The following is a 19,986-nucleotide window of genomic DNA, read 5'->3' on the forward strand; positions in this document are numbered from 1 at the left end:
AAAAGGTAAGGGAAGAAAAATCCTCACGGCCTCAGCACGGAGGAACAACTGCACCTTCCATCCCTGGGCTGTTTGTGCCTGCTGGGATCAAACATGACTTCCAGGAAGCCATGCCATGGTTTCCATCTCCTCTCCAACACACAGAGGGGTGAATTTGTCTGGTGAGCAGCTTATTAAAGCTTTCCTGAACCTCATTGCAAAGGAGGGAACACAGACACAGCACACAAAGAGCCACGACCCTTTCCGTTTGGAGAAATCTCAGCTGTGCCCACAACTCCTGCAGAACTTCAACACATGTGCAGGCAAGAGAGTAAAATGCATCAGAACAGGAAGAATTTTTCCCCCTAAAATAGGTAACATCTTCCAAAAGTTAGATTATAATTGGACAGTTCTCCAAGGGGCAAACACTGCAAGGACAGAGGATCTTTGGTGAGTGGCTCCCAACTCCTGTATCTGCAAAGAACCACGTTGCCAAAGAGAGAAGCACTTCAGGAACCTGGGGGAAACAGACCCTTTTTCTGGCTCCCCCTCTTTCCTGGGGATCTTTCCCAGCCAGCAAACACAACCAAGAGTCAGCAGCACAGCCACCCAAACCTGCAGGATGCCCACGGAGGCCCAACACAAGGCCCTTTCCTCCCTCTTGAACACCTCACCCCACTGCAGGGGTGGGTCCCTGAGCACAGAGAGATGGGAGAGCCCACCCAGAGCTCCCCCTTCTTGATGCTTTCACCCTCAGCAGGCCCTGGCAGCAGCAGGGAGCAGCTCTCCTTACCTGCAGAGAACTCCTCCTCCTGCTGGTAGGTCTGCTCTTGAACCAGGTTCTTCCTGTAGACTCGCCCCCCAATCCTTATCAGGGTGGGCCTCAAGACATCCATCCTGCCCCTCCTCCTAAGGCAGAAACACAGGCAGCTTTGCTCACTCAGGGCAAGGAAAAGGGGAATTCTGAGGTTTCCTCATGGATAATGTGTGAGAGGCATGAGGGGAGCTCTGAGGGGCTCAGCAAAGGAGGAGATCTGCACCTCCAGTGGAGCAGCAGCTCCTCTTAGACATTAGGAGGAGAGAACTCCAAAGGGCAACACCTTCTCAAACCACCCATTCCAAGGCTCGTTCCATGAACATTTCCAAGCATATTCCTTGTCAGCTCCTAAAGGACAACTGAGTAAACCCAGGAAACTTAAGCCACGTGAGGACACAGAACAAAGCACCACATTTTATGCCCCTGCCAGGTCAGCAACTGCTCCCTGCCCTCCCTGAAACCCACAGGTTTCTGCCCAAAACTCACTGCAGCCTCCACCTGCCATTCCAGCACCTCTCACAGTCCTGCCCAGCTCCACCTGGCTGGTTTCCACAAGCTGCAGGCCAAAGAGGGACCCTGACCTCTCTCAAAAAAACACCAGCCAACCTCCCCAGGCCTGAGGAGCTTCCCAGCAGCAAACCCAGTTCCCTGGATCTGCCTGGGAGGCAGAAAGGGAAGGGAAACCAGGGAACACCTCCTGCCCCCCACCTCAGAACTCCCTGGGAAGGTGGAGGTGCAGACATCAAAGCCTTACACCACCCTGAATTATTCCAAGCTACATCAGAAACACAAGGGCATCAGCTTTTTTATACAGCTGAGAGCATGTTAGGGTGGAAAAGCAACAGGGTGACCCAAAGAACTGGCAGAGACTTCCCATCTTCAGGGTTAACATTCAGTAACCCAGTGTTTTTAGAACGGGAACATTTGTTACTCAGAAGAAAAAGTCTCCACCAAAAAAAAAAAACACACCCACCTTCCTCAGGAGGTTTCCCTGCCCACTGCAACAGAGCCTGAGAGGAAAAAAAACCTGAGGGTCTTGCCTTTGAAAACGAACTGATCCTGAACTGCGTTGGTTTTGTGGAACGCCACGGGGCTCAGAAGGCTCACCCGCTTCCCCTCAAAGCCCCACCTTCTGCATTTCCTCACAACCCCCTGAGCTTACACTTAAAACGAACAGGCAGCCCCTGCAGCCGAAAGGGAGCAGGGCAGGTGTGCACGGGGGAAGCCAGGAAGAAGCCAGGAAGAAGCCAGGAAGAAGCCAGGAAGAAGCCAGGAAGAAGCCAGGAAGAAGCCAGGAAGAAGCCAGGAAGAAGCCAGGAAGAACCCCACCGCTGGGCTTCCTGCGCTCCCCACCCCCCCCCCCCCCCCCAGGCTTTCTGTATCAAAGGGCAGAGCCGGTACCAAAACCCCCTCGACACCTCGGTCCAAGCCGAGGAACAGCCACACCCCACCGCACCCCCGCGCCTGGGGGGGGGTGTCCGGCCTACCCACGGAGCGATGCTGCCGTCAGGGGAGGGACGCCGAGCAGCGGGGGGGGGGGACAGGCCCGGGCTCCCCCTCTGCCCGCCCCGGGCAGAGAAGGTGACACACACCGCTGGGGCTGAGTCCCCCGGGAGCTGCAGAGACCCCCCGGGAGCCGCAGGGACCCCAGGCCCAGCCCCGCCCGTTGCCAGGGGTTACCGCCACTTCCCCCTTCTCGCCGGAAGTAGGGAGGGGCCGCCCGCCCGCCCGCCCCAGCATGCACCGCGAGCGCGATCACGCACGCCGCTTGCGCCAAACCGTCCGGGCGCCCAGGTGAGGTTCGGGAGGGGTCGGTGGGGGCCTGGGAACGGCAGCGGGGCAGCCCCCCCCGCCCCCGCGAGGGGAAGGGGCGCTCGGCGGGACGGGGAGGAGAGGCTGGCGGCGGGAGGACGCCGGCTCGCCGGGAAGCGGCTGGGTACGGAAGCCGGGGAGGGGCTAGGGGCGCGGGGCGGCGCATGCGCACTGGCACCGCTGAAGCCGCCAAGTAGCCCGGTTACGGGCAGGTGGTGCTTGTGCGCATGCGCATTGGTTTCACCGAAGCCTTCGGGGAGGTCGTTTATGGGCAAAGGGCGGTGCGGCGCATGCGCACTGGCGCCGCTGAAGCCGCCGCGCAGCTCGGGTATGGGCAAAGGGCGGTGCGGCGCATGCGCACTGGCGCCGCCGAAGCCGCCGAGCAGCCCGGGTATGGGCAAGGGGCGCCCGGACGGGTTTCCATTTCTCTGGAATTTCTCTTCGCAGCCCGGAACCCCCAGCCCGCTGCCAGCTGGTTTGTAGCAAACACGGTAAACAAAAGTACCCAGGGCCTGAGGGGGAAAGCTGGGGAGGGGCTTTTCACCAGAGAGGGCAGTGAGAGGACAAGGGGTGATGGTTTTAAACTGAAAGAGGGGAGATTTAGGTTGGACATCAGGGAGGAATCCTCCACCATGAGGGAGGGCAGGAAGGCACTGAAACAGGTTGCCCAGCGAGGTTGTTGATGCCCCCTCCCTGGAGGTGTTCAGGGCCAGATTAGATGAGGCTTGTGCAGCCTGGGCTGGGGGGAGGTGTCCCTGCCCATGCAGGGGGGTTGGAACCTGATGAGCTTTCAGGTCCAACCCAAACCATTCTATGATTCTAAGGGAATTCCTTAATATGAGGGTGGTGAGACCCTGGCCCAGGTTGCCCAGGGAAGCTGTGGCTGCCCCATCCCTGGCAGTGTTGAAGGGCAGGTTGGATGGGGCTTGGAGCAGCCTGGGCTGGTGGGAGGTGTCCCTGCCCATGCAGGGGGTTGGAACTGGATGATCTTTAAGATCCCTTCCAACCCAAACCAGTCTGGGATTCTATGACACAACCTTGAGCTTCACTGTGAATGAACACACAATTCATAGAGGTGACACCTGTTTAAAAAGACATTTTCCCTACTAAATCCTGCAGTGCTTTCCAAAGGCACTAGCCTGAGGAGTGTGCAGAAATGTATGAAATAGGTAGCACGATAGAAATTAATTAAATGGCCAGGATAATAGGGAAATGCTTGGGAGAGCAGGAAGTGCCAAGCGTCAGCTTTTTTCCTGTCAAGAGAACTATGTGACAGGTTACAAACATGATCAACATACAGCCAGTACCTCTTAAGAACAAGGCTGGGATGCAGGGGGTGACCAGGTAGAGACAGAGGGACACTCAGGTGCTGCTGGCTGGGGTCAAACACGGGGTTTTAAAAGCAGAAGCACATCTGGGCTGATGCAGAGAGCAGCAGGATGCGGGGCGGGGGAACTGGCAGTCCTGCAGGCTTCCAGCTTTTATGAGGCAGCAGGGCTTTTCCCGTGTTTGTGCTCCTGGAAACAAGCACAGAAAAGAGAAAAAAAAGAGCCTTTTGCTGGCTCTGGGGAGCAGGAGGAGCTCCAGGCAGCTGAAGGCCAGCCAAGTCAGGCCAGCCACCAGGGCCAGGTCGTTTTTACGCGCGCTCCCCATTGTCTGGCCGGCTGAATTCCCAGGCCCCCTGGCCGGAGGGGTCAGAGCCTGGGTTCCCTTGAGCTTCGGGCTGCCACCGCGTGGTGTGACAGGTAACTACGGCTGTCCCCACCCTGGCACAGGCAGCAGCTCCTGCCCACGCAGGGCAGCCTCCAACCACCGGCCGCACAGCAGCCGAAAGCTGCGCTCGCCGGCGCTTCCTCGACCTCACTGCCTTCACCTTCGGGCAGACACACAGGCAGGTGTTGGCTTTGTGCCCTGGGGAACCCCGAGACACCCTTCCTAACCCAGCTTTGCTCCTTTGTTTTTGTTCTTGCAGGCTGGGCCGGGGTGAGATGGCAGCCTCTTCCTCATCCTCTTCAGCCGGCGGCGTCAGCGGCAGCTCCGTGACGGGGTCGGGGTTCAGCGTTTCGGACCTGGCACCGCCCCGAAAAGCCCTCTTCACTTACCCCAAAGGAGCTGAGGAGATGCTGGAAGGTGATTGCTCCTGCCCTCCTTCCCCACTCCTCCTGGTGCCCTGGCAGGGGAGTTGCCAAGCTTGGCATCCTGCTGCTTGTTCAGACTTCGGTTGGCAAAAGCTGGAGGGAGGGAGGGAGGGAAGGAGGAAGCACCAGGGCTTGGGCAGGTCCCGAGCAGCCCCAGCTCTCCCACCAGTTGTTCATGAGGAAGTGATTCTTCTGGCCATCACCTGTTTTTTAGCTCCATGACAACACTTCAGACGAGGAAGTGATCTACCTGAAAGGGAACATGAGGGTGATAATTGCTCATTGTTAGTTAATCCTTTGATGTCGGGGCAGGAATGACTGTAAAGATAGCTGAGGCAGGAGTATTTTTCTTGGCAAAACATGTTCTGGGATTGGATTTGACTGGGCTAGCACAGGAGGCAGCTTGTATCCCTGCTGGCCAGGAAGCAGGAGGCTTTTTTTTTTTTGCCCTTGGCTCAAGTTGTCACCTCACGGCAGAGGGAGGTTTGTGAGAGGATAAATCAGGACTAGATCCTTTGAATCCTTGGAGGTGAGCACATTCCCTTTTTGGGGTCACTCTTGTCAGGGTGTTTCTCCGGGGCCACCTGGAGAGGGCTGGGGCTCTGATCCAGGACCATGTTAGGGTGCTCAGTCAGGGTTGCCTGCAGGAGGACCCAGGCACGTCACAGCTGCACGTCCCTGCGCCGGCTTGAGGGAGGAAGGGCAGGTCCTCCAGATGACAGGGTTAAGCCAAGGTCTGTCTGCTCCTCTTGAACTTCCCATGTCACCTCCCCACACTCAGCTGACTGTGTGAGCCTGAAGTTCACTGGGGTGGCCCTGCAGCTCAGAGGTGACAGTGTTCCTGTGCAGGCAGACGGGGCAGCTGGGAACTGATCGCTGCGGCGTTCAAGGACTGTTTTTATTACACATTAGTGCCCATATGCCAGTCTATTGAAGTAATTATGACTAAAGGCTTGCTCATAGAACTTAACGAGCCCTCCAAACAAATTAAAATAATGAAGCACTTTGTGTTAGCAAATAAGACAGACAGCTGTTCCTCCTGAGAGCTGCTCGGCAGGACGGCCAGGCTGGGGAGTCGGAGGAGAGGGAAGGGCACGTTTGGAAAGAGCACAGGGCAGCACCAAAACAGGGTCCCAGCAGCTTGAGAGAGGATGCTCTGAGCCAGGGTTCAGCTTCAGATTAGATTTGCCAGGGCTCTGTTTCTACCCTGAAGTCTTTAAAATTGTTTCTCTTCCTCGTTTTGATGGCATGGAGCTTTCAGTTGATGTTGCTTTGGGCTGACCAGTAACGCAGCAGTTTCGTCTTCTCTGGGTGGCAGCAACAACTAAACACCGTCCCTGTCACATGAAACTTCCAAGTTAGCTTTTCAATTCCTGAGGTAAAAGGGGATACACCCATTCTTCCATCAGGCAGGTGCTTGTAGGGTAGCTGCATACCAGTTTCTCCTTCAAAAATCCCCACTACCTGACTGGTTTTTGTTGTTCCTTTAACTTATCGCTGTTGTTTTTGAATAAACCCGTAGGTTTGGGAGGCTTTTTTAAGCAGGAAGTAGTATAAACTGTGCCAGGACTTGACACAGAACTAGCTATGTGTTCCAGATGGATTTATTTTTGAGGCAGTGGTGTGATCCATTACTGACTTAGATGGCAAGATGCACTTTATCTGAAATCCTTTATGCAGGGTTAGGGGCTAAGCCCGTGGGAAATTATAAAGCGTTATCAGGACACGAGCGCCTGATCCCTGAGGGAATCAAGAGACTGCTGTGATATTGGCTGGCTTCTCCTTAGCTTACCTTCCATTTAGCAGGACTAAAATTGCATGACAGCAGGGATGTGCCAGGGTATCAGCTGGGGTGTCTCCCAGGTGGCACAGGAGCCAGCCAAAGCCCCGCTGAGGCGCAGGAGAAGGCGTCAGCACGAGGCACGTGGGGAAACCCACACCTCAAACGTAAAACCAGCAGGTTGGCAGCTCTCAGGTAAGGCTGCTCAGTCTTGAAACTCCCTTTTTTCTGCTTACAGATGGCTCGGAAAGGTTCCTCTGTGAGTCTGTCTTCAGCTATCAGGTGGCATCTACATTAAAGCAAGTGAAACACGGTAAGCGCCGGGCGGTGGGGGAGGACGGCGCGGGGAAAAGCTGACACGGTCTCAGGTGGCAACCACAAAAAAAGCAGAGCAGTCTTTTAAGTCAGCCAATTAATGCTAAGTCAGACCATCGGTGAGGCCTTCTGCAAGCCCCATGCAAAGCCAGGGGAACCCACACAGCCTGGGAGGGAACAGGCTTGTGCCTCCCGAAGGTTGTTTTCCCGTCGCTGCGTTGCCGCGCTGCCTCCACCAGAGGTGGGGCCGGAGGAGGAGGTGATGGGCAGGAAACGCCCGCGCTCTGATCTCCTCGGCCCAGCGCTGAGTGTCTCTCTGGCCTCGGGCGAAGAGACGGTTGATTCCACCTTTGTTTCTCTGCTGAGCCCGGGTGACACAGGCAGGGTCAAGCCGGGTTTCCAGAGGTGCTGGGGAGACGGAGGCGGAGGGGCCTGGCGTGGCGTGACGGGGCTGACTCCACTCCCTGCCTCCCCAGGAAAGAACCTTCTGTCTCCTTTGAACTTCTGCTTCCCTCCTGGGGGCCTTCTCCCAATGCCCAGCTGCCTGTAACTGAACGACAGGCTTGCCTGGGTGGCAGCTTGTGTTCTAAAGATGTCAGCACCAGATTGTATCTGCTGTGTTGCTTGAGGGTCACATCCTTTCTGGTCCTTGCCTCTTGCTGTCTCAGACTGGGGAGGTTTCCTGTCCTCTGCTGTCAGGAGGAGGTCTGGGGGTGTGCAGCAGCTTGCAAGGCTGTCATCCTGTATTAATGAACCAAAAAGCAAAGCTGGACTTCAGAGCCATTGTTTTCCACAGCTCTGGTGCTTACTGTGGCTGTAGCAACCAGGGGCTGCTGCTCAGACTGGCACCATGAGAAGCAGCAGGTTTTGAAACTGGTGTGTGAGCACCAGTTACCACCTCCCTGTGAGAAAGGGAGAAGGCTTGGGGAAAAAAAAAAAAAGATCAAGGTCATCATTTTTTTTTGGCTTGTTTGTTTCTCAGTTCCCAAAAGCATTCGGGTTGCAGGAGGTGGAGTGGGAACAGTCCCTCTTAAAAGCACCCACTGCTGCAGTCAGCATAAATCTTGCACGTTTGATGTCACACCTCTTACAGGAAGTCAGCTTGTCCTGGGCTGTTTCTCCAAGAGGCCACTGTGGTGTTGACCTTCTGGTGGAGCCAAGAGAAAGGCTGACCACATCTCTCTACCACCACCACAGCTAACCTAATTGAAAAAGCAGCCTGCATGCCCAGCACACAACCACTTTTTAAATAAAGCTGAGGGGAACAAGTTGTCCTGGGGGGTCCCCAAGGAGGCAGCCCACCTCTCTGTGAGGACCTCAGTGTCCTTAGCCTGCTCTGACTGCGGAGTCTTCCTGCTGCAGCCATCCAGGTCCTCCTCAAAGGACCTTCATTAAAACCAGGAGTTCCCTGTGCTGCACCCAGCTCTACCGTGGGCTGACCAAGAACTTCTCTGTTCTCCTGCACTATAAATATTTATGCTAAAGAAATGAGCTTCATCCTGTTTTCACCCCCAATAGGCTAATCAGCCTCGTGCTTCCCTGTTAGGACTTGAATCTACACGGCACGGGGAGGGATGGGTAAACACTCCTCCAGTGCCAGGTGAGGCAGAAAAGCCTGTCCCTGCTTTCTCCTGGGATCTGGTGAGGTCTCACCATGTCACAGGGCATCCTGTGGAGTGGGTTTGGGTGGAAAGGGGATGCAGGTGGGGTTTATTCTCCTCTGCTCCCCGCTGACAGCTGGGAATTTGCATCTCACTGAAAGCTTTAATTGCGCTGTCACTGCAAACCACAGTTACCTTTGAACTTCTCGCAGATCAACAAGTGGCACGGATGGAAAAACTAGCTGGTCTGGTGGAAGAGCTGGAGGCAGATGAGTGGAGGTACAAGCCCATAGAGCAGCTCCTGGGATTCACTCCCTCCTCGGGCTGAGCGTGTCTGGATCGCCGCTGTCAGGGAGCAGAAGAAAAACATGCTCTGGCCTGGCTTGAAAACATCCCCCCCATTTATCAGCCTGCTGACAGCTGCACCAGCAGGACTGGGCCTTCTCTTTTTTTGTTCAGTAAAGCTGCCAGTCAAATGGAAATGATGGGGTTCTTCAACTCATCTGCAGCGTGGCAGGGCTGGGTGGCTGTAACTTAGAAGGTGGGATCAGTTTTACAGAACTTGGAGAATCACCTTTTTGTTTACAGAGGAGGGAAGACTCCGAGTGTGGTGGTGGGGAGAGCAACCCAGTTAACCCAGCACGTGGCCAGAGGGCTGGGCAGTGGGTGGGCTGGGAAGCCTGCAGCTTGGCTGCCCAAGCCAGGCCTCTGGAGAGCAGAGGCACAACACTGCTGGAAATGCTCTTCAGCCCTGGCTGCTCTTCTGGGGGATGAACAGGAAGAGAACTGTCCCCAGTCGGTTGTGAGGGGACACACAGTGACACTTTCTCCTCATGTATTGCTGTTTTCTCTCCATTGCTGTTCCTCTGGTGTCTGCACAGCAAGTGCTGGTCAGACACTGCTCCCTAAGGCAGAAGCTGTTATCTTTAATACCCTGGAACTCTTGTTTTCCCTCTTTATGTATCAGATGGTTCTGTGATAATAAAATAATTCTCTCTTTGAAACTGTTTCTCTTTGCAGAGCTTGGTGTGGGGGGGGTCTGATGAGAGACACAACCAGCTGCTGGGTATGTAACAGGAGGTTTCATGAGCTCAGAGGCAGCTTGGCTGGTAGGCTGGTCAACTTCAGTTCAGTTTAACTTGCTTTACATTCATCAGTGGATTGGTTTAAATCAGATTTTTCATCCTGGTTGAACTCAGCCAGCAGAAAACCCTCCTTTGAATCCATCTGTCCATTTTAAGCGTCTTGCTTTTCATTTGTACTTCACCCCTGTTTGTGAAGTGGATTGCCATTTTCTGGCATCACCATTTCAACATGTTCATCATTTTCAGAGCCTCAACACCCCCTTTTTGCTAGCCAGCAGGGCTGTAGGCTCTGTAAGCAATCATACAACTTACAGCTCCAGATGCCTAATTATTCCATTTTCAACATCTTCTTTATGAGGTGATTTTATTTTTACTCACTATTTCAGCCCAGCCACATCTGGATTCAAACAGATTCATTTGAATCCATCCCTGTCTTAGTTGTATCACCAGCAAAAAACCAACTAAAGGGAAAAGGTATGCAGGCACCTTCTGCATTTGTTTCTGCTTGTAATTAGTATCAAAATCAGCTTTTTGTGAGCCAGAGCCACACGCCACCCAAAAGCCAGCCCCAATCTGCAGGTAAAGCCCCAGTTCCAGCTCCTCACCCCTGGAAATTCACTGGATGGTTTCTGAAAGGGTTTCTCACGGAAGGCAACAGCTCAGCAGAGATGTGTCCCACGCTGCCTCCCCCGTGCAGGGCCTGGAAAATCTCCTCCCTGCTCCTGGAGGGCAGCCAGCCCTGGCTCTGCAGGGCCTCCTGCACAGCAAAGAGGGTCCTTGGCTGATGGTGGTCGGTGTGAAACCTCCACCCCAGAGGGGGCTGTTCTGAAAAGAAGGGAGGGTTTCAATCCTCAGCTTGTTTGTTTGCTTTGTATCATCTATTTTTAAGCTAGCTCCCACCAGCCACCTCAATTTACCTTGGCCAAACTCACCAAAAATACACCACCCCCCCAAGCCCCCCCATATCAAGAGGTTCCATGCCACCCTGCACCCCCTTCCCCACTCACCCCTCATCCCACCCCCTCGCCAACCCCACCTGCAGCCACCAGCATCACCAGCTGCAGAACCAGCTTTTTTACTGCTCCAAGTGAAACTTTTCCACTCCCCCAGCCCTCCAGGAGTGTGGGGGGGTGGGGACTGGTGCCTGCAGCTGTGCCAGGGGGATGCAGTGCCCAAACATTCCCCACGAGTGGGACCCAGATTCCCCCTCCCTTCCCCCCCCATTCCTTGTTTTCCAGCTGTTTCCAGGAGCTAGAGCAGGGAACGGCCCGGCTCTGTGCCCTACATGGCTTGTTTGTATGTCAGCCCAGCACCAAAATAGACACATGTGTGAGGGCCATTGAGAGGAAGTGAAAAGTTCAGCCTGTACAGTACTACGAAGGCACAAACATGTTGTTGGCCCTTCCCTCCTCCCGCTCAGTAAACACTTTATGTAAGGCAGCACAAGCCAGAGGGATTGCAGCCTGGTGAAATGAAAAAAAAAACCCAAACACAACCCTCCTCCCAGCACAGGTTTGAAGCCTGGAAACTCCCCAGCTGCCCCATTGCTGCTCGGTGGGGCAGAGTGGGTAAGGGCTCCCCTCCCTGGGGGGTTTGAAGCAGCCTCCCCATCATCTCCAGGGGCTGCAGCATTGCCAGGGAGGTTTGGAAGCTGCAGCTGGGAGCTGGAGCAGCAGGGGGAAGGGAGCTCATCAACTGGGAGCAAAAGTTGACGGAGGAAGGGGAGGGAAAGTTAAAAAAAAAAAAAAAGCAGCAGCAGCTGAACAAAGAGTCCTGTTCAGGGCTGCTGGTTGGTTTTCCTGCGGCTGCTCGCGGCAGAACGTTCTGTCCCGGCTCACACCTCCCCTCCCCACGGCTCCTCGCCCCAGCCCTGAGGTCGGTGCCAAGGCACACGCTCGCCCTGCTGCCTCGGCCAAAACATCCCTCCTCCTGCCACCCGGGATGTGGGAGAGCAGGGCAGCCACCCTGGCAGCCCCCCAAAAAACCCACCGGCTCACGGCTTTGACCTGCAAAAGCATCCACAGGAGGAGGGGGGGGGGGGGATGGATTTCACATCGCCAGCCTGCAAAAGAGCACGGTGCCGGCACTTGGCATTCCCATCTGCCAAAACCCCCCCCCCCATCCTCCTTGGATGCACGTTCCTTGTTTCTTCCCTGCCTGCAGCTGCTTGTCCTGGAGAAGCGGAGGGGGGGGGGGGGGGGATGAGAGACGGGCCCGCAAAAGTTGGGCTGCAGCAGAGACCTGCCCGGCTGGTGGCACGTCGGGACCTGCCGCGGCGTCCCAGCCATCCCACCGCCTCCAGCTGCCGGGCTGGAGCTGGCCAGGGTGGCACAGGATGCCCGGGGTCACCCTGCTGTCCCCGTCACCCCTGGCCACAACCCACCCAGCGACCGAAGACGGGGGCAGGAGGGAGAGAGTGCGAAGGACACCCCGAAAACCTCACCCTTCCCCCCAGCCCAGCCCCTTTGTTACACCCGAATCCACACCAGCCCCGCCTGCCAAAATAACGCGTAAAGCCACCTAAAAAGCGGCCTTTTTTGGGGGGTCACTGTGATGCTAGGAGCTAACACAAGGATGGGGACCGTGCCGTGGGTGGTGGCAGCCCACCCCACAGGGCAAGGAATTTCCATCCCCCCCGCAACGTGGATGGGGCAGGGTTTGCACCCGACGTGCGCTGAAGCACTCGCTGAGCCCCCTGGAGTACATCTCCTCCCCTCCTCCTCCTCCTCTTCCCCAGCCCCCTCCCCCCGCAGCCCTGCAAAACCGCTGAGCTCAGCACATCCCCGGCAGGGGCCCAGCCAGGACCCTCCCCAACGCCAACCACCCCCGCCAAGCTCCTGCTTAACCCTTTGCAAAGCACAGCCGGGCTGGAAAACGAAGAGGGAATCAAGCAAATCTCATCAGGGGGTTTGTCCCACAAGGCACGGCCGGGTGGGAACAGGCTGTCCAGAAGATTTCATCCATCATCCAGACCTCTGCCCCCCCAACCCCCTGCTGCTCTCCCCAGAAAGGACAGCGGGTCAGGAGGACAAAAAACGCTGCTTGGGTTTACACCACAGCAGCACCCGGGGAGGGGAAGTGCAGGGATTACTAAAACTGGAGTTAAAAACTTGGCTTTCTAGCCCCAAACCGTTGCTAGAAGCACTGCTGCAGCAGAGCAGCCAGGCTTGTGGTGGCTTTTTAAGAAGGAAAATTAGCTGCCAGCCCCACACTGCCTCCCCTCCCAGGGCACAGCACCACCTGAGGATTATTCCATTTCAGAGATCAAAAAGTGACATTTCACTTTAAATCTCACCACCACACTTGCTCCCCTGCCTACCAGGCAATGTTATGGCAAAGACAGACAAATATTTATGCTCAGCTTCAGAATTCAAGCTTATTTTTAGCAGGGCACTTTCCCTGTGGTCCTTTATGTCGTTTATTTGCCCGTTCCCCCCTGTTTTGACCCCAAAACCAGCAGTTCCTCATCTATTTTCAGCCTCACCCAGCCAACATTTGTACCAATGACTTGGTGGTTGTGGGGAGAAAAAAAAAAAAAACCACCAGCTAGATTGTGTTAAAAACAGGATCCCAAGCACCATCCAAACGTTTCTCAGCCCATGCCTGCATGTTTTGCTGCATCTCATGGCAAGCACACAAATATCAGCCTGTATTTTTTAACAGGGGTTGGGGGTTGTTCATTTTTCTGTTGTCCCAAAAAGCAGAGCAGTAGCCCTGCATGCACGCCAGGGCTTGGTTCCCAGCTCCCCACACATCCCCTCTGCCCCACAGCTCCCCAGGATGTCAACCCACTCCACCAGCTTGGACCTCAGCTCCCAAAACGGTGACGGATTCAAGCCCTGCTTCTCCTTGAATCCCTAAAAACCAATTCCTCTACCACTGCTCGTGGGGTGCCTGGACCCTCTGCACCCACAGCTTTTGGGTGGGAGAATTTATCCACGCACCCCCCTCCCAGGGCAGGGCACAGGCAATGCTGGCACGGGGGGGTCTGCCCCCCTCACTCCCAGCCAGCGTTTGCCCCCCACCCTGTTTACCACCGGGCTGCTATCAATCTCTGCTCAGGAAGGACAGTACCCAAGATAGCTCCCGGAGAGTGACTTCAGAGTGTGCTCAGCTCCTCTGATAAAGCCGCAGGCAAGCGCAGTGGGAGGACAAACAAAGCCTTTTATTGCCAATTAATGGGCCTTCAGCTCCCCGTGCTTCTCAGGGTCTGGCTTTGGAAAGGTCACGTACGCAGGGACCCGCAGAGGGGGATGTGCTTCCAGAGCACAGGGCTTGGAAGGGAACTGCATCTTGCCCTCGTTGTATGGGACCACTGGGGGAGGCAGAGAGGGGCTACTGAAGGAAACCCCCCCCACACACACACATCCCAGCCTTGCCACACCCCCCTCAGCCTTGATTTTCAACATAGTTTTGCTCCAACCCCCCCCCCAATTTTCTTCAGCAACCCAGGCGAGGGGGCAGCTGACGGGGGGACCCTGGCACCCCAGGATCTGGCGTTGGATTTACAACCCAAAGCCAGGCAGCAGGGAAGGTGAGTCACCCACGCCCCATGCCCAGCCTGCCCCTGCCCCTCCCAGCAGGATCAGGCCCTCCCAGTGCTCACCACACAAACACCTGGAAGCCCAAGGTGATCAGCGGGTACGTTAACAACCACACGTAATAAAAAACGCTCACGGCCCCGTCACCTGCCCTCTGGCTTCGTGCCAGCCCAGGGCCCCTGTTTCACCACACAAAGCAGGAACGAGGGGGACAAGGGTACAAACTGACCTCTCAGCCTCTTGCCTGCCACGCTGCTGCTGTCTCCACCCTGAGGCCCAGCAGCAAGGCCTGGGATGGGGTCTGGCCCTTGGGGGTGAGGCCCAGGCCCACCTCTAGGCCCTGAGGAGGTACCAGGGGGCTAAGGCCCAGCCCTGAGGCCCAGATCCTGAGAGGGGTTGCTCAAGGATGAGGCCCCCAGGCACTGAGAGAGTGCCCGAAGCCAGGCCCTGGCCCTGAGGGGGGCAAGGCCCAGGCCTTGCCCGGCTGGCAGGCTGAGGAGCCGGGCCCTGCGTGGGGGTGCCTGAGGCTCTAGCCTTGAGGGGATGCCTGGCCACGCTCGCCGGGGCCGGGAGGGGGTGGCAGGCGGCCGGGGGAGCCCGGCGGGAGCTGCCGAGGGCGGCAGGAGGAAGGAGGGATGGCAGGAGGAAGGAGGGATGGCAGGAGGATGGGAGCTGAGGCAGCCCGGCTGCCGAGCGGAGCCGAACGGAGCCGAGCGGAGCCGAACGGAGCCGAACGGAGCCGAGCGGGGGAGGGGGGCGGGGCCGAGCGGAGCCGAGCGGAGCCGAGCGGAGCCGAGCGGGGAGGGGGGGGCGTGGCCTCCCGCTGTCGCCGGGCAGGAGAGACGCCGCGGACGTGCCCCGCGCTGCCATTGGTGGGCGCCGGCCCGGAGGGGCGTGGCCCGCGGCGGCGGCGCTCTATAAAGCGGGCGGCGCGGCGGGGGGCGGGCAGGAGCGGGCGGCGCGATGCCCGGGCTGTGGGAGCGGCTGGCGGGCGGCGAGCGGGGCCTGGAGAGCTCGGACTGCGAGTCCCTGGGCAGCGCCTCCGGCTCGGAGGGGGGTGAGCGAGGGGCTGGGGGCTGGTGGGGGGACCCTGCAGAGAGGGGTCGCTCTCTGAGGGGTCACGCTGTGAGGGTGAGGGGGGTCCCTGCGGTGCTGGGAGGTGTGTGTGTGTTTGGGGGGGGGTGCTGTGCTGAGTCCCCGCGCCCCGCTTACAACCCCCTGGGCTCCGTGTCCCCCCCCACTATAAGTGTCGGACCCCAAACCCACCCCTCGCTCCAGCGCTGACCCGCCTCTCCTTCCCACAGAAGCCGAGTACGCCGAAGGCATCTCCCTGCCGGACCTGGACCTGCTGCACGACCCCGAGGACGAGCTGCTGTGCGCCAACCTGCTGGACCTGGTGCAGGCCACCCTGGGCAGGGCCCCCCTGGGTGCCAAGCGCTGCTCCCGCCTCCTGATGCCAGCCCCGCTGCTGGCCCAGGTGAGGAGGGAGCTGCTGCGCCTGGCCTGCAGCGAGCCCTGCGGGCTGCGCGGGGCCCTCCTCGACCTCTGCGTAGAGCACGGCAAGGCCTGCCACGACGTGGGGCACCTCGCCGTGGACCCCGCCGTGGTGCCCACCTTCCAGCTCACCTTGGTGCTGCGGCTGGACTCCCGCTTCTGGCCCAAGATCCAAGGACTCCTGTTCAGCTCGGGGCCGGCGTTCACGCCGCTGAAGCTGAGCACGGGCTTCAGGGTGATCAAGAAGAAGCTGTACAGCTCGGAGCAGCTGCTGATCGAGGAGTGCTGATGGGGGCCCTGCTGGAGAAGAAAGAGAGGCACCCAAGCGCTCGGGGAGAGAGCCGGTTGGAGCGCGGCGGCGGCGGCTCCCGGCAGCCACTGTAGTTTAGGGTTAGGTTGGAAGTAGGGCTGTAGGTGGAAGTAGTTTGGGCAGGCAGAGGTTTCCCCCCTGCCTGTGCCGGGGTGTCCCTGAGGAGGAGCAGTCTGGGGACCCAGGCGGTGGTGGCTTCGCACCGTCGATGATTGCGGGACGGCCGGCGGGGACCGCGCTCTGGGAGGCGGCAGCGGGGCTGCCGGCTCGACGCCTGTTGGCTGATCGACCCTGTCTTTTTGTAACGAGGATTGTAATCAATGGGGTTTCTGGGGGTTGGGGGGGGGGAGGAGGGGGGTGTGTGGGAGTGAGTGAGGGGCTGGGAGGTGGGTCTGGATCAAAGACAAACCCCACTGCTGGCACCTGGGCAGGCCAAGAAGGGGTTGGGAGGGAGGGGCTGTTGGAAGTTGCATCATGTCTTTGATCAGCAGAAGGAAAGAGTGGGGGGAGAGGGGGTGTGCGAGGTGATGGAGGGCAGGACCCCTCGCTGTGGGTACTTCATTGGTTACAGTTTACACTCATACACTTGATGTTCAAGTGCAAGACTTCCTATGCAATCGTGTCGGGGTGGGTTGTGTTGTGTTGTTTTTTTACTTTTCTAATAAAAGCTGTCTCCGTTGTGATAACCTGCTGTCTCCCCTTCTTGTCACTCGGGGATGATGCAACTTGCTCCCAGCTGGTCTGAAATCCTCAATGGAAGCCTTTCTCTAGCAGGGCAGCCTCTGCGGTGGGAGCTGGAGGTTTTGGGAATGAGGGGGAATCCCGCTGTGCCCGCTCCTAATTGCAGGCCATGGGACTGTGAGTCAAAGGTGGGGGGGGGGCTGAGTCAGGCCCCTGAGCCAGGCAGGTGCCTGCCCATGCCCCGGGGAGGAGCACCCAGACACCCCAGCTAGGGTCTGCCACTCCCTCCTGGCAGCTCCAGGGGGGATTTCTGGGTGGAAAACCATAAGAACCGGCTAAAACCGTGAGGGAGGGAACTCGGGGTCACACCTGGTAGGGGTGGGGGAGAGTGCTTCCCCAGCTCCAAACACACTCTGCAAAAATGAGACCAATTACCCAAGCCTGCAATTAGAGCCACTTGGAGAAAAGGCTTTCACTAAAGTATAATTAAGCTGCTTGGCAAAGGAAGAGCCTGGCGGAAGGTGGGGAGGACAAAACCAGCCTGAAAAAAAAACACAACAACACACCACATTTCCATTCAAATGCGAGTTTGTTCTGGCTCAGGCTTCTGGGTTTTTTTTTGTTGTTTTGTTGGGTTTTCTTCCCCTCCTGTGGACAGCGACTTTCTGATGAAACTTTGTCAAGAAGGTGTTGCTGACACAACCAGAGGGTTTGGAAAGCAAGATTGCTCTTCCTTGGAAATACCACCTAGGAGCAACTGGAGCAACAAGCACTGCTGGGCAGGTACAGCTGGAAATGCACCTCTACAAACCCATATTGTGCAATTTTAGGCTTCCCCTAAAATGTAGGGGGCTGGGGAGGGGTTTCTCAAAGGGTCACATGCTGAAGCATGAAGCACCCCCCCCTCCCTCACGTGAGGGGCATCCCCACGCCTAGGTGAGGTGGCACGGTGCCCTGCAGGGTTATCCAGGGGGCAAAACCATGTCAAAACAGCCCAGGAATTACCAAGGGGGCTGGAAAAAAAAAAATAAAAATTCCAAGCCCAAAAATTTTGGGGGGGAAAATAGTGGGAGGAGCAGGTTTTGGCACTGCCAGCATGGGACGGAACCCTGTGAGAGATTTATGGGATGGTGACAGCAGCGGCTCAGCTTGTGCCTGGAAGCTATAAATGTAGCTCCATAAATACACATATTTTGATGCATCGAGCTCCTAAGCATGCAGAGGGGGTGGCCCTGTGTCTCCCCCAGCTGCCAGCAGCAGCGTGGTCCCCGCTTGTCCCCTGCCAGCCTGTCTGGGGTGAGGGACTTGGCATCGCGTGTTGGACAATTATTAGTATAAGGGAAAATCAAGGATTTGCAGAACCACAGGATCTTAGAATGGTTTGGGTTGGAAGGGACCTTAAAGATCATCTAATCCCAACCCCTTGCATGGGCAGGGACACCTCCCACCAGCGCAGGTTGCTCCCAGCCCCATCCAACCTGCCCTTCAACACTGCCAGGGATGGGGCAGCCACAGCTTCCCTGGGCAACCTGGGCCAGGGTCTCACCACCCTCACAGCAAAGAATTTCCTCCTCATGCCCAAACTAAATCTCTTCTCTTCCAGTTTTCATCCATCTCCCCTTCTCCTCTCCCTCCCTGCCCTTGTCCCAAGCCCCTCCCCAGCTTTCCTGGAGCCCCTTCAGGCACTGGAAGCTGCTCTAAGGTCTCCCTGGAGCCTTCTCTTCTCCAGGCTGAACACCCCAACTCTCCCAGCCTGTCTCCAGAGCAGAGCTGCTCCAGCCCCTCAGAAAAAGCCAAGAAAACAAACAAACCGCACCAAAAACTCACAAAAGCAAACGCAGAGTGACAGGACAGGCCCTTTGCTGGGGGAGATGCACAGGAACACCCTCACTGTGGGTCAGTGTGCCCCCAGACATGCCCCACGGTCACAGCCCTGGCCACCAGCCATGGCAGGTGAAGCTTTGCTTCTATTTATAGCAAAATGGCCTTTCCGTGACACATTTTTTTGGGAGGGATGTCACAGCCCCTGGGGTTTGACAGCTCCCTGGAAGGTGCCAGGAGCTTCTAAGCAAGGCTGTATTTAGCTTCTCCTGGGGTGTTTGTTGGGGGGGGCAGAGAGATATTTCAGGACCTGGAAGGTGGCTATTTGTGGCACCAGTATTGGCCAGGGGCTCCCGGGTGCCATCACGGTGGCAGGGAAGGGGAGATTTTTGGGCCATCAGCAGTGGTAAGTTTTTTAAATCCCGGGGTAAGACTAAATCCTCTTATTTGACTGCTAAAAATGATGGTGGTGAGAAGCAGGGTCCCCTTCACTCCTTACCTGCTCATGGAGGATGCTTGTGGGGCACCCGCCTTCTCCTGCTGCCTCCCTGCCTTTGGTGGCCATTCCAATTAAAAGCTCAGGCTAATGAGCTGCTGGGTAAGGAAGGAGCTAATGGGCAGCCAAAATTACCAGCTCCTTTGGTGAGCAGGCAGGGACCAGCAAAGCATCTCCCATTGCTCTGGGCTGGGAATGACCTGAAAGGCAGCAAAACCCCCCCAAAACCTGGGGCGTGGATGCACCTGATGGCACAAAAATAATAATAGAAATTTAAAAAACGATGGTGGCACTGAGGGGTTTTGCCCACTGGCTGTGTTGGCTCATGCTGGACTCTCCCAGCTGGTGTGGCAAGAGGCTGGTGGAGTGACTCACCACCACTGCTGGGAACATGGTGCTGAGGGGAAATGGAAGGGACGTGACTTCTGGCCTCGCAGAGAAGGGAAAAAAGGGAAAACTGGAAAAAAAAAACCACAACCAACCTGTCCCAAAACCTCTAGTCCTTTGTTTTGTGGGGCTGGGGAGGAGGAAGGGAGCAGGGGTGGGGTCCAGACTGCCCCAGGTGCTGTGGGAAAAGCCTTTTGCTGTCCCAGGGAGATGTGGGAAGGAAACCCATCTGGGAGCGTGGACCCCAAATCTGACCGTGGGGGCAGGTGGTGTGTGTCCCCCCAGCTGTTTCTGAGGCACTGCCATGGGAAAGCACATCCAAGCCAGCATTTCCACCCAGGACAAAGGCAGGAACCTCAGCCTTCCTGCCTGCCACCCTCCCTGGTGGGGACCTGTCCAAAGGGCACCTTAAAACACCAGGATGATGCTGCCGGGGTGGCGGCACCCTGGGAACATCCCAGTGGAACTAGTTTGGAGGAAAGACATCCTGCTGAACGTCTGCTGTCACCTCGCCAGGACCCACAGCTCACTCAGGGGGGGCACCACATAATCTCCTCATCCTTCCCTCTCCCACCAGAGCTCCCAGTCACTGGGACTTGCCAGGATGGCAAAGATGCCAAATTCCACTTACCCAGCGCCCATGCGGATGCGAGGAAGGCGGCGTGAAGGAGCTGCAAAACAGGAGCTGGCTGTGGCAAGGATCTGCAGGACATCAACACAGCTGGAGCC

At 57.1% G+C, this 19,986-nt stretch overlaps 3 protein-coding genes across 9 annotated transcripts in view; 2 read left to right on the plus strand and 1 right to left on the minus strand.

Moving 5' to 3' along the window:
- Positions 1 to 2,651, minus strand: part of ASCC1 (activating signal cointegrator 1 complex subunit 1) — a 37,867-nt gene extending 35,216 nt beyond the window's left edge. The window contains exons 1-2 of one of the 4 annotated variants that reach the window (XM_051618081.1): positions 2,560 to 2,651; positions 773 to 888 (exon numbers count right to left, since the gene is read on the minus strand). In XM_051618081.1, the coding sequence (XP_051474041.1) occupies positions 773 to 875 (103 nt within the window). In that variant the 5' untranslated portion in view covers positions 876 to 888; positions 2,560 to 2,651. Of the gene's footprint in view, positions 1 to 772; positions 889 to 1,769; positions 1,788 to 2,283; positions 2,483 to 2,559 lie in introns of those variants that run through there. The other 3 variants (XM_051618080.1, XM_051618078.1, XM_051618077.1) reach the window with 3 other exon arrangements.
- ANAPC16 (anaphase promoting complex subunit 16) lies at positions 2,524 to 9,446 on the plus strand. 4 transcript variants are annotated; one of them, XM_051618109.1, is made up of 4 exons: positions 2,524 to 2,590; positions 4,581 to 4,738; positions 6,765 to 6,839; positions 8,655 to 9,446. In XM_051618109.1, exons 1-4 carry the CDS (start codon positions 2,535 to 2,537, stop codon positions 8,768 to 8,770), a joined length of 405 nt encoding a protein of 134 aa, XP_051474069.1. In that variant the 5' UTR covers positions 2,524 to 2,534; the 3' UTR covers positions 8,771 to 9,446. The 4 variants fall into 4 exon arrangements, with proteins under 4 accessions (XP_051474069.1, XP_051474070.1, XP_051474072.1 ...); XM_051618110.1 differs by lacking the exon at positions 2,524 to 2,590 and adding an exon at positions 2,997 to 3,099; XM_051618112.1 differs by lacking the exon at positions 2,524 to 2,590 and adding an exon at positions 3,001 to 3,083.
- A 5,579-nt stretch (positions 9,447 to 15,025) lies between these two features.
- Positions 15,026 to 16,558, plus strand: DDIT4 (DNA damage inducible transcript 4). Its single transcript, XM_051618107.1, has 2 exons — positions 15,026 to 15,125; positions 15,373 to 16,558. The coding sequence occupies exons 1-2, from the start codon at positions 15,032 to 15,034 to the stop codon at positions 15,849 to 15,851; spliced, it is 573 nt and encodes a 190-aa protein (XP_051474067.1). The 5' UTR covers positions 15,026 to 15,031; the 3' UTR covers positions 15,852 to 16,558.
- Positions 16,559 to 19,986: the final 3,428 nt, after the last annotated feature.

The sequence above is a fragment of the Apus apus genome, chromosome 4 (assembly GCF_020740795.1).
Source record: "Apus apus isolate bApuApu2 chromosome 4, bApuApu2.pri.cur, whole genome shotgun sequence".
NCBI classification, from domain to species: domain Eukaryota; kingdom Metazoa; phylum Chordata; class Aves; order Apodiformes; family Apodidae; genus Apus; species Apus apus.

Excerpts from the sequence above, each read along its gene's own strand:
- ANAPC16 (XM_051618109.1), top strand. The coding sequence starts at position 2,535 with ATGCACCGCGAGCGCGATCACGCACGCCGCTTGCGCCAAACCGTCCGG. Across the intron at positions 4,739-6,764 it reads AGCTGAGGAGATGCTGGAAG|ATGGCTCGGAAAGGTTCCTC; the intron begins GTGATTGCTCCT and ends TTCTGCTTACAG. Across the intron at positions 6,840-8,654 it reads ATTAAAGCAAGTGAAACACG|ATCAACAAGTGGCACGGATG; the intron begins GTAAGCGCCGGG and ends AACTTCTCGCAG.
- DDIT4 (XM_051618107.1), top strand. The coding sequence starts at position 15,032 with ATGCCCGGGCTGTGGGAGCGGCTGGCGGGCGGCGAGCGGGGCCTGGAG. Across the intron at positions 15,126-15,372 it reads CGCCTCCGGCTCGGAGGGGG|AAGCCGAGTACGCCGAAGGC; the intron begins GTGAGCGAGGGG and ends TCCTTCCCACAG.